At 45.5% G+C, this 11,967-nt stretch overlaps 2 protein-coding genes across 3 annotated transcripts; one reads left to right on the plus strand and one right to left on the minus strand.

Moving 5' to 3' along the window:
• The first annotated feature begins 891 nt into the window (after window positions 1-891).
• Window positions 892-1,867, plus strand: LOC125540207 (uncharacterized). Its single transcript, XM_048703788.2, has one exon. It carries the CDS (start codon window positions 1,000-1,002, stop codon window positions 1,474-1,476), a length of 477 nt encoding a protein of 158 aa, XP_048559745.1. The 5' UTR covers window positions 892-999; the 3' UTR covers window positions 1,477-1,867.
• A 3,250-nt stretch (window positions 1,868-5,117) lies between these two features.
• LOC125540218 (paired amphipathic helix protein Sin3-like 6) lies at window positions 5,118-11,201 on the minus strand. Of its 2 annotated transcripts, XM_087533002.1 has the most exons (17): window positions 11,046-11,201; window positions 10,018-10,128; window positions 9,298-9,523; window positions 9,018-9,225; window positions 8,831-8,932; window positions 8,641-8,715; window positions 8,505-8,559; window positions 8,070-8,227; window positions 7,841-7,986; window positions 7,601-7,707; window positions 7,251-7,502; window positions 6,724-7,115; window positions 6,253-6,591; window positions 6,073-6,134; window positions 5,835-5,973; window positions 5,482-5,642; window positions 5,119-5,396 (listed from the first exon to the last, which is right to left on the minus strand). In XM_087533002.1, exons 3-17 carry the CDS (start codon window positions 9,459-9,461, stop codon window positions 5,324-5,326), a joined length of 2,433 nt encoding a protein of 810 aa, XP_087389128.1. In that variant the 5' UTR covers window positions 9,462-9,523; window positions 10,018-10,128; window positions 11,046-11,201; the 3' UTR covers window positions 5,119-5,323. The 2 variants fall into 2 exon arrangements, with proteins under 2 accessions (XP_087389134.1, XP_087389128.1); XM_087533008.1 differs by lacking the exon at window positions 10,018-10,128 and having other exon boundaries at window positions 5,118-5,396.
• Window positions 11,202-11,967: the final 766 nt, after the last annotated feature.

An 11,967-nucleotide genomic window follows, 5' to 3' on the forward strand; every position in this document is an offset into this window, starting at 1 on the left:
CGCCCTCATGCTTCCACATGGATAGTTTCAAGCATGGTGGCTATAGTGGACCTCTCCCAATTAAGGAGGATAGCCCCCTCTTCGGCGAGGTTGGAATGGGCTGGTTTGTGAGAATTCAAGTCTACATTGGATTTAAGATTAAACTCCTAACAAATGTTTCTTTACAAAACCGAACACGCGCATTGCTCTTTTTTTGGAAAAAAAACTTCTAATCTATTCATCATCTATCAAGGCGGACCATGTCACGACGACTGCAAGCACTAAAGCGAGCCGAAAGGCGCCGCCGCTATCGAGCGGAGTCGAAGAACTGTGCTAAGGCCTCATAGGATCAGCGCACGAAAACATCAACCGTCGCAGCTGAAGAGAATTGCTAATCGAAGCGATCCAACCCGTAGAGCACGGGTGACGGGCCTACACTAAGGTTCTTTTGACCCTTCTCTCACTAACGCCTTTCTTTTTGCAGAAACTTTTAATAACATGCTGCCCCACAAAGATCAGTGAAACATCGAGCGAAAAACTTTCATCTCAAGGTGGAGTGGCTACACTGTGTATTCCCATTTCACATGACCATTATTTTTTGAGAAACAAAGAAAGAATTCCGAGGATCTTGACCATTTGGAGTGGTAATAAAAAAGATAAAGGGCAGACAAAAAGTCCGGAGGTTGAGTCAAAGATGGAAGAGCGTGCCATGCATGCACCATGCAAGCCAAAGCCAAAGCCGCTCGCTCTAGCTTTTCCTCAGATGAATATAAAGGCATAAAAGCTACGTACGTATTGGTAGCTGGCGCGGTCAGTCAAACCAAACCCCGAACATCCCGCGCTCGCGCACCCCGATAAGTTCGACCACTCCATCCTCTGCTGCTCACTCGCACTCAACAACCTGGACTGCTTCCTCTCCCCGATCACATCTCCAGACCACATTTCCCGGCCTTGCCTCCGATCAATCACATCTCCAGACCACCGGATCACGCGCGCGCCGCCGGGTACCGAGCGCCGGCCATGGCGGTGCATGGCGGGTACACGGAGCACTTCGTGGGCAGGGTGTCCAGCCTCGCCCGCCGCGTCTCCCGCGCCACCCGCCGCCTCCTCCGCCACCGCCTCCGCTACGGCGTCAGCGCCTCCTCCTCCTCCTCCTCATCGCGCAGGAAGACGCGCCCCGTCGTCGACCCCGCCGGCAGCGGCAGCGGCAGCGTCGCCGAATCGCGGCGGCAGCCGGCGGGCGACGTTGTGCCGGCGGACGGCAAAGGAGACGTCGCCAACGCCGACGCCGAGAACGAAGAGGACGATGGCATCTGGCGCCGCGCGATCCTGATGGGAGGCCGGTGCCAGCCGCTGGACTTCGCCGGGGCGATCCACTACGACAGCTTCGGCCGCCGCCTGGCGCGCCCGCCCTCGGCGGCGCCGCGCTGCGCGTCGTCGCTGTCGTGCCGCTCCTCCGACAGCCTCGCCACCTACCTCGAGACCACCGAGGTGTGAAGTGTGATCGACGGACCGGGGCTGCATGCCGTCGATCTGCTTCTTCTTCTTCTTCTTCTTCTTCTTCTTCTTCCGTCGTACGATTGCTGCTCAGGCCCGCCCGAATCATAAGAGAGAGATGTGTGGCGATCGCGCGTTGCTAGCTAGATTCATTAGCAGTAATTCGGTCTTTCTCTGGCTAGGTTTTTTTGTTGATTAATTTGCACATAATGAGTAGAACGATTCTTTCTCGTTCCAATATTTTGTTGACGCGATTGTTTCCCGGCTTATAATGACTTAATGAGTACCAGAAGCACCCGCTTGCGATTTGTTCCTCTCCTTTTTTCTATTTGTTTGAATAGAACACACGGTGAATGAGACAACTTCGATCTACTCGTGTAAAAATCTTGTTGGGCGGTTCTTTTGTTGGTCGGTTGGATCATGGGTTTCTTTCTCGGTGTCATGGGTGATGCTTTTGGTAATGTATAGATTTCACTTGTGTTGTTTATTCAACTTCAACCAACAATAAATGACGATGAAGTTCTTATGCTTGAACTTCAAGAACACACTACACGCACAGGAAGGCTAAAAAAATACTTCGACACTGCCCCTTGGATGATAAACCATCGATGATTGAGAGACTTAACACCACGGTTGCGGATGAGCGCGTCGGATTAGGGCTCGAAGCATTTGTGTTCATGGAACCAAGAGTGAAATGTTGGCCTAGAATGTTGTGCCCTTTTGCTCTATGTCACGGATCAGATCAATGGCAGTGGCCAACCATGCATCACACAACAACTCGTCATCCCGTATGTTGAAGCTTTCTACTCTACCCCTCTTCTTCAGATCGATAACAAATTCATCCGGATCATCGTCGCCACTGCTCTCCTCCTGCTCCTGTTGTCCACACCCAGCTGGCCGGACTGGGTGTAGCCCTGTTGCATGCCCTGCTGGGTGTATTTGTCGGACTGGGTGTACGTGTCGGCTTGGGTGGGACCCTAGTCATCCACCTGTATGTCCTTGTAGCAATCTCATCCTCCGCCTTCGTCACGAATGATCTCAAACATCTCCCTACCTGTGTCGTCGTACACCCGCTCGCGTGCTTTAGGCATACCAACGAACAGTGTGCGGGCAACCATCTACTCCACGCTTGGCATCCGCGTCCGGACAAGCTATGGCAATGAACAGTCCGAGAAAAGCAGTTGTGTCGCGTTGACGTTAATGATGTAAGGCACTTGCCCAGCGGTAGATGTAGGGGACTGCCTACCAAGCTTCTTGGCGGCATATTAGTATGGAGCCTTGTAATGCTCCAGCCATGATGGCGTTTGCACGGTGAGCGACAACTGGGGGGCCTCTACGTCCCAGGCTCCGCCCTCCACCACGTGTTCCACCTGCATGTCCACCACCACGACCACCACCTCCGCCAATGTCGACCTTCTGCTTCTTGAGCGGCACCGCCTTTGCAGCCTTCGCTTTGAGGAGGAGATTTTGCCGTGTCTCCGAGTTGATCTTTCGGGCGAGCGTGGTCGTGGAATCCTCCACCACTGTCGTCTCTGACAGCTTCTCATGCGGGTCCATGTGTCGGCCTCGGTGAAAAAGGGCGATAATTGGGTGAAGAGAAGCAGGATAGAAGAGAAGAGTGGGGGATTTTGCTGCGGAAAACAGTGCAACCAACTACAAAAGTGTGGGCTCTTAGTTTTGGGTGGGAAATCAACTCTGCTTTCTACTGATGCTCATTTAGGTAGATTTCCTTTTTCTTTCTGTCTTCTCCAAGGATAGATAAATAAATTTATTATTTATAAGGATATGGATCTATTAGGATGAAAAAGAATAGCTTCATGTATTGGCGAGATGTGTGACTTTTCTGTTTATTCCCCAATAGAGGAGTATTCAAATATCTAAATGCAGCTACAATACTTCTATGATTCAAGGTGCTCCAACATGCTTTTCACTCTTCTAAAGTTACGAAGCAACGGATGTTCTATGATTGACCACAAACCTTAATTATAATTGTATCAAACTAAACATTAATTCAACAGAAGCTTATTTGTCATGAATTGTATGAGTGGGATTGAAAATGCAACTATATTGACCTATGATTACACACAGTTATTTAGACACACATACCAGTATTTCTTGATCTTAGTCAGTCTTGACGAACTCGTTTACACTTCACCTGCGAGTTGTCTCAAATGTCGCAAAAGGCATTGCTGAGGGTAACGACATCGCAAAGGAAGTTGTTTTGAATGTCTCTTAAGGCATTGTTGAGGTTAACGACATCACAAAGGGAGATATTTTGAATGTCACAAATATTTTTTTATGCAATTGCGTATCTACAATGAATGTATGAGATGTTCGTGTGTTATGTGAACATCAAAGTGTGTGCGACGTGAATGAAATGGATGTGCAATGAATGTATGAAATGTATATGTGTATGCAATGGCATATGAAGATTTATGTGTGCATGTGTATAAGTGTGTTGCAGTGCGTCTGGGGCTACCAAAGCCACTACCACTCATCACTGACTATCCATAATGACACGGCGGGCCAGTATTGACCCTCCTATGGGCCAACTTTGGATAGTCATCACTGATGGGTAAGATTACCGTCATAACAATCACTAACGGGTCCTCTCATTTCCTCCCCTAACCCTAGGCGGCTACGGCAAACTCTCCTCTCCAGGCTTCATCGGGGAGCCCGTGGATTCGCCTCCCGTTCGTTTGACGCTCTGGTGGCAGGGAGGGGAATTCCGGTGCTTCTGCTCCTCTTGGTAGTTCAGGTTAGGGTTTTTTAGTCCTCGTAGGTGCGGCACTCGAACGGAGGATGGCGCTTCTTCTTCAAGTTTTTCTTCTGGGCTTCGACCCTCCACAAGTTCATCCATCTGGATGTAGTCGACATAGTTCCGACATAGATTCCCGCCGTCTCGTTGAGGCGGTGAGATTGAGGTTTTTCATAATGTGACGAGATTTAATGTTAGGTGCTTCAGATCTATGCAAGGGTTTAACGGTGACAACTACAGCTCCAGGGAGCTCGTCCTTAGGGCCACGTGCACGAAGACTTCCCGACTGTCATCGACAAGATCAAGCCGGCTCTGATAGGGGAGCAGTGGCAGTGACGCGTCGGCGGCTCGTTTCGGCGGCAGTAGTGGTTGTTCGGTGGTCGCAGAATCTCGATGTAATTTTTATTATGTTTAAGATGCTTTGTACTGCTGGTGTACATTTATAATAGGTCTGATCTTTTTCATAGAAAAAAGTCACTAATGGGATGTTAGGGATGTATCATATGACCGGCTTTTGCTTCTTTCGCACAAGGCCTGCTACATGCATGACGTGATGTTACGATTGTATAAGAATTGTACAGCTTAAACCTGTCCTTAGCGCAACAAACCTGGATAGCCGTCGGATGAAAAACCATAACCTCACCGCCTCAACAGTGGATGGGAGTGTGGGCTAGTATCACCCAGTCCCAATAATTACGTGATGCAAAAACACACACAATTTAACTGCGCCTACTGAATTTTTTATAGTTCTTTGCGCTTATCAAAGTCAATTATCATTTTTATTTTTCAATTAAATTCAACGGACTAGAGTAGTTTTTCTAGCAAACAAAATCATCAATTGCATACCTTGAATAGTTTTTTGCACAAAAAGAAGGTAAATTATCATTTCTATTTTCTAACTAAATTTATGGTACTAGGGTAATTTCTCATAACAAACAAAATAATGTTTCTCTATTTAATTGTAATGATACTTCGAATAATCACATCTAGCATGTTACATTACACCAAGGTATAACATTCAATAAAACACTTTAACTCTATAATCCTGGAATAAATCAGTTTTATCCCCGCAGAAAAAAGGTATAACATTCAGTGATGAGTTTCAGTCACTCCTCCAAGCTGACAGGAACCTGTTGCGCTGTTCTCCAATTTGCGTTTTTTCCTAGGAAAACATGCATAGTGTTAGTCTAATGAAAACGAGCTAAAAGCAGTACGGAGTAATATAGTCCATTTTAGGGGATCACTACCGTCTCTCAAAATGGCGTGGAAGTTTTACGGTATAATCAAGAGCTTTCTCCTGCTCCTCTGGATCATGCTTCGGCAATTCATTGGGTAGAACTGGCCTTTGTAAGTTCTCCAGGAATTGAACGATTGAGTTGTCTGGATCCTTGGAAGAAATTATGCACAGCTGCAAGTAAGCAGAAGTAACTGGATTATCAGTTATGCATGCCTAACTATCTCACACGAATAAGCAGTGTTAACTATATGTAATTAACTAATTACAATGATCAAGCGCTAAACGAATTCACAGTGATCTAGGTATGAAGAAAAATAGGTAGGTCAGAATTCCCAGTCACTACCCCATACTAATACAGATTACCTGCTTGATAACTTGGTTTATCACTGTATCCAGAGTAAAAAGTTCAAAAGACATTGGCCCAAGATATTTCAGGCAGAAGTCCTCAAAATTGGAATTATCAATAGCGCGATAATGCAGCTTGGTGAGTTTGTCCTTAAATCTGCACCATTCAGTGAAGAAGTTATGGTTTTAAAACAAACTCTTGCATGGTGAAAAAATGAGCAATTCTGTTTAGATAGATATGCATCCTAAACATTACTCTGCATATAGGTCGTCACTGGTGCATAAATATCTCGCATTCTGTAGTCTGTTATATAAAATCTGCCATACAAGGAAAAATAAATAAAATTATTTCGCAAGAACATATGTAGTTTGCTTAAATGAAACAATAATATTTTGACTTCCAACCAAAAAATAAAGCAGAGAGTAGGATGAATACCTGGTAAAGCCTGCGAAGCACAACTATGAAACAACAAGTACCTCCTTTCACACCACGTGGTTTAGCAGATGTTTGCCTTGATTCATGCTGCTTTTCATGTTTGGCCCCATGGTCACGAGTACTAGGTTCGGAAGTATCGATTATGCGGCAACGAGAGCTCAACCCATCTCTAACAGAACCAGCAACATCACAACTTACTGGTTCTTTTCCGGCACCACGCATGACATCCGATACAATGGTTTCTCGATCGGGTATGAACTCGCCTTCCTCAATGTCTGCACCAGAACCATCGTGTGAAGAGCTAAAGTCTTTGGAATTTTTGCTTACGAATTCACCTCTCTGAAATAAAAATTGACAGGGTGCAGGTTAGTATTACTGAACATGGATACTAAACAAATCATGTTATTGCATATTCAAAATTTGGGACACAATTCTTAAGAACAGAATATTATGTCTTATGTGTATGATTACCTTGGAGGATAGAAGAAGATTATTGTCAGTGAAAGCATCAGGATTGTCATTGAGAATATCTTTTCTGGTGCCGCAATGTTCACAAGCTTTTTCAGGAGCTACAGTTTCCTCTGATGAAGGCTGTGCACAGTGAGCAGAAAGAAATGGATGTACTATTTTTGTCCAAGTCACCATCTGCTTCTCTTCAGAAGCGCATGCAGAGGAGATTATACTGCTTATGTCCTCGTGTATATCAGGATTAGCATATTGATCTTCGGCCTTTGGCTTCATTTTATTGATTTCTTTGGCATGTCGATCTTCAGCCTTAGGCTTCATTGCATTGATTTCTTTGGCATATTGATCTTCAGGCTTCGGCTTCATTGCATTGATTTCTTTGGCTTCAGCCAGCAAAGCTGCACAGGAAATATGTATGAAAATAAGACTAACAAGACAAAAAAAGATGGAAAAACTTTCTTCAGTAGATGAAGCAGGCCTAATGCTGGTTACAAGTGCCATTATATTTGAGGCAGAGTGAAAGTTGAAACTACCTTTTCGGTTCATTCTCTTTGCATCCAATTGTTTGAAACAGGGGCCGCGATTATCAAGTGCTCTGTAGTAATTTTTTGCTATAACTTCTGAGCAAGTCTTATGCAAACGCAATCGTGACTCCCTTATTTCTACTATGCTCTGATTCAAACGAGAAAGTATAACAGGGAGAGCAGCACTAGCATTGTCGGTATCCAACAGAGCTTCAAGAAATTCCTCACCATATAGTCTTATGATGCACCTCCTGTGTAGAGCTTTGTACAATTAAAAAACAAACAAGAAAGGAATAGTTAGTTAGCTGAACGTACAAAGAGACCGACTCAAAGTTTTGTTTCCGGTGACCCATTCTTACGAGTTAGTTGTTCCTTAATCTTAACATGGCTGCCAACACGATGTTGGAGATTCGCAATGAAGTCTGCAGTCACACTAAACCACTGCAGGAGCATGTCACTCTCAAACCTGAAGAAAGAACACAGCAGTGAAACATCTTCAAAACAACAGGGCACTATGAAAATCATCGATTATTCGCTGATATATTTCCGAATAAAACAAAGACTGAACAATAATGAACAAATTAGCAACTGGTGCATACATGTCTTCTTCGCAAAGCAACATTTTTGCTTCATATTCATTTGCAGCTTTATGGTTAGGGCTTTCCTCCTCAGATACAGGACAAATCAAAGCATCATTGAGAATAGACCTTCCCAGTTTGGTCCGGTAACTCAATAGAGGTGTACACTGCGATGGAGAACAAGTATGATTTGGATTAGTTGTGCCAGTAGTAATTTACATGAGAATCTCATGGGTTTGTAGGGATTTACATTATCTGGCAGCAGGTAATAGCTAGGAGTGCAATGTCTTTTGAGTTCCTTGGGTTCCAATTTTGGGGGTAATTCATCAATTCTTGAGGTAGTCCATTCTGGCAAGCGTTTAACCTTGTCTTCCTCGTCCTCTTCAGTGTGAGGCGACACTCCATTACCTACGAGAGATTAGTATATATCTTAAGTTACCGATCCTGCTGCAGAACTGCAGTTTGCTATTTCATCTTGGAAGATCAGACATGACTGATATTGATGTGTTGGTCAATAGCAAGGATTCAATTAAACAGAATAGGTTGAATCGCGGACTGCAAATAGCATTTTGGGGAGTAATTAATAAGAAAAGGGCATAAATAATTGCATCTAGTTATCATAGGTGAATGCTGAAATAAGGAACCTAGGGACTGTTTGCATTCAGGGAAGGAGGGGCGGAAAAACCTTCTTTCATATGGACACCATCCAAGCTGTGATTATAATTTTCTTTAACTAAGGCCTGCAAAGGAGAATCAATGAGATGACCATGTCACATGAGTAAATAATAAACTGAATGATGTCACTTGATGAGAAAGGGTACCTTCAGGTCTGCCGGGAGAAAATTATCTATAAACTCTTCCAACAGCTCGGGACAGTTACGCATGCATCTCTCCACCTACGAAGACAAGGAATTATGAATCAAACACGCTGGTCTTTTCCAATCTTCTACAGAGAAATTACTGAATGATTACTTAATAGTTATACACAGTTTCTGAAGAAGTAATAAGTACATTACTGTAAACTTCTTGAGGGGTCATGGTCCTGTCCCTGCAAAAATCTTGCATGGTTTGCAAAAAAGCAGCATAATCATCGTCGCTGATGTTAGGACATGTCTGCAGTCATAAGGTAGTCGAAGATCGTGTTAGCAACCACAGGCGAACAGAAGGAGCAACCATGAGATTTCATTTTATTCACCACCTTCACTCTGGAAAGAAAATCCATTGGTTTCTGCACCAGGGGGTTGACAGCAACAGCATCGACATTGCCATTGCCTTCAAAGGGGCTACGGCCTTCGGTAAAGTTCAGGAAGCTCTGTTTAACTGTAGGACAGTCCTGGAATAGCTTCAAGGCCGTCTCTATGCAGTTATCAGGGCAGATATTCCTTATTTCACCACCAGGGTCGGCACTGCAGTTGGGAATTGTGTGAATGTGATCAACAAGGTATTTAATACCGACTAATTATTCAGAACATACATACCGTTTTTTCCAAATGCCAGTCATGGTCTTGACAAACTCGTGGTACACGTCGTCGGGGAGGTTCTCTCTAGCAAATAGCAAACATTGCATAGTCTCCAGCATGTACTCTTTTTTCCCCCCTTTGTATACAAAATTGTCGTCGTCAGCTTCATTGGGAGACGCCATTTTCTTTCACTGCTGCTAGCTCTGATGATCAGTCCTGCAAATTAATATGCAAACGACAACACCTGCACGTCACAAACGAAAATGCGTCAATTAATGTCATGTCTGAATTCTGAGACTACCAAAATCTATATATTGCTGCATTTCCCCTTTTTTAGGGTGTTTCGCAATTATATTCCTATGCACGCAAACATCTTGTGTAGTGCCGTAGACAGTATATAAAAAGGGAAATAAAAGAGGAAGTGCTATTTTGAAGTGCTATTTTGTAAAATGTGCATCTATCCAAAACCTCATTTTCCACTAATCAATGCCCATGATCGTCGACTTGGAAGACTCGCGATCGCCGCAACTGCTAAAATGTGCAACAACTTAATTTCCATTAATCGACATGCATAATTATCTTTGGCTTGAAAATAAGGAGGAATCTCTAAAATCTAGAGGTACTCGCATGAGCACCAGCACATCATATATTGGCCAAAGAATCCAGAAAAGGGAATCAACTATGAAAGCGATGGGAATTGCAAACATGGAAAGTAAGAAAACCCATTGCAGCACGTGCCTACGGCGAGGGTTGCTGCGGATTCAAATTAATCAGCCTGCTCGCGTCCACGGGGTAAGCTAACACGATGTATGTAATCAGCCCTGCAAATTAATACGCAAACGACAACACCTGAAAGTCACAAACAAAAATGCGTCAATTAATGGCATGTGTCAATTCTGAGACAACCAAAATCTATATATTGCCGCGTTTCCCCTTTGTTTAGTGTGTTTCGCAATTATATTCCTATAAACACAAACATCTCGTGTAGTGGTAGAGACAGTACATAAAAAGGGAAATAAAAGAGGAAGTGCTATTTTTAAGTTAATTTTGATATTATCTGACACGATTGTAAAATGTGCAACTAGCCAAAACCTCAATTTCCACTAATCAATGCCCACGATCATCGACTTAGAAGACTCGCGGTCGCCGCAAGTGCTAAATGCGCGACTAGCCAAAACCTCAATTTCCACTAATCAATGTGCAGGATCGTCGAAGAGTCGTGGTCGCCGCAAGTGCTGAAATGGGAAACAACTTAATTTCCACTAATCAGCGCGCATAATCTTTGGCTTGAAATAGGGAGGAATTACTAAAACATCATATATTGGCTGAAGAATTCCAGAAAAAGGAATCCGCTATGAAAGAGATGGGAATTGCAAACAGGAAATGGAATTAAACCCGTTGCAGCACGTGTGTGCGTACGGCAAGGGTCGCTGCGGATTCGAACGAATCGGCCTGCTCGCGTCCCGCGGGACAAGCAGCGGGCGCAACCTAACACGATGTAATCGAGCAAGCAAACAATCCACAGGCCGGCGGCACTGGTCGCCGGCGCCGCCTGTTGGAGCGCCAAAACCCCACCGCCAGTGCCGCCGGCTGCACTGGTGTCCCGGCCGGCGACGGATCCGGGTCGGCGCGAGCGCATGGGTCCGTCCGTCCGCTGGGAGTCGGCTGATCTCCGTCGCGATCTTCAACCGGCAATCAATAGACCAGGTAACCGAGGGTGGGCTCGGGATCGGGATCGAGCGCGGAGTCGATCGGTGGGCACGTACCGACGGGCCTGGTGGGTCGGGATCGAGCGAGGACGAAGGGAATTAGCGTCCGACGGCGAGGACGCGGCGGAGGGAATGGGGCGCCGGGAGATGGAGGGAGAAAGGGGGTTTGAGCGCGCCGCGGGGTGGGGTTGGGGTTTGGGGTTTGGTTGGGGTCAGACCGGGTCGGGTCGGGGTGACCGAGGCGTCAGACTCTTTAGAGCATCTCTGCAGCTTTGGACACACAAGAAGCTACTCCCACCGTTTGGAATTACTTGGCTCGGATATGGATGTATCTAGAACTAAAATATATCTAGATACATTCATTTTCGCGACAAGTAATTCCGAACGGAGGGAGTAGTTTTGCATCACCTAAAACATTTTTGCTCCAGCGGGTGATGCAAATTAGGGCACCGTTTTGCTCCAACACAAGCCCTACATTGGGCGACAACCTCCGACTCGTCCCACGTGCCAAGCCATCACCCTCGTGTGCGATCTTGGCTGAGAAATGGCCGGATTGCCACCGGCGAACGAATGCCATGGAAGCCGGTGGAGCTCCTCGGGTGGCACAGGGCATTGCGGATCTCGATGACGGATAAGACCGAAGAGAGGGACGTTGGATCCTCGGTGGTGGCCAATATGACGGCACGGAGAGGCGGGGGGAGGAGGAGGGGGGCTGGATCCACCCGGTAATGGGGGCGTGGGCTATATTGGTAGATCTTGTGTAGACTAAACTGTCTATAACATACACCATGCTTTATCGTGCCGTCATTTTGCATCCGTAGAACAATGTCTTCTTGCTTATGTTGCAACGTGCATGTGTACAGCAACACATGGAGCCAAATGCTCACACCTCGATTGTTCATTCCCTTAGACTAGCTCTCGTGTCCATGATGCTATGAATGTACGATTTTGATGATTGTGTAGTTTACATTATACACTT

Source organism: Triticum urartu, chromosome 1A (genome assembly GCF_056163025.1).
Source record: "Triticum urartu cultivar PI428250 chromosome 1A, HENAU_Tu73, whole genome shotgun sequence".
In the NCBI taxonomy this organism is placed as follows: Eukaryota; Viridiplantae; Streptophyta; class Magnoliopsida; order Poales; family Poaceae; genus Triticum; species Triticum urartu.

Coding starts and splice junctions, on each gene's coding strand:
- LOC125540207 (XM_048703788.2), top strand. CDS start 1,000: ATGGCGGTGCATGGCGGGTACACGGAGCACTTCGTGGGCAGGGTGTCC.
- LOC125540218 (XM_087533008.1), bottom strand. CDS start 9,461: ATGGCGTCTCCCAATGAAGCTGACGACGACAATTTTGTATACAAAGGG. Junction 8,933..9,017: donor ATTTTCTTTCCAGAGTGAAG/GTGGTGAATAAA, acceptor TTATGACTGCAG/ACATGTCCTAACATCAGCGA. Junction 7,116..7,250: donor AAAGAGAATGAACCGAAAAG/GTAGTTTCAACT, acceptor TTTCCTGTGCAG/CTTTGCTGGCTGAAGCCAAA.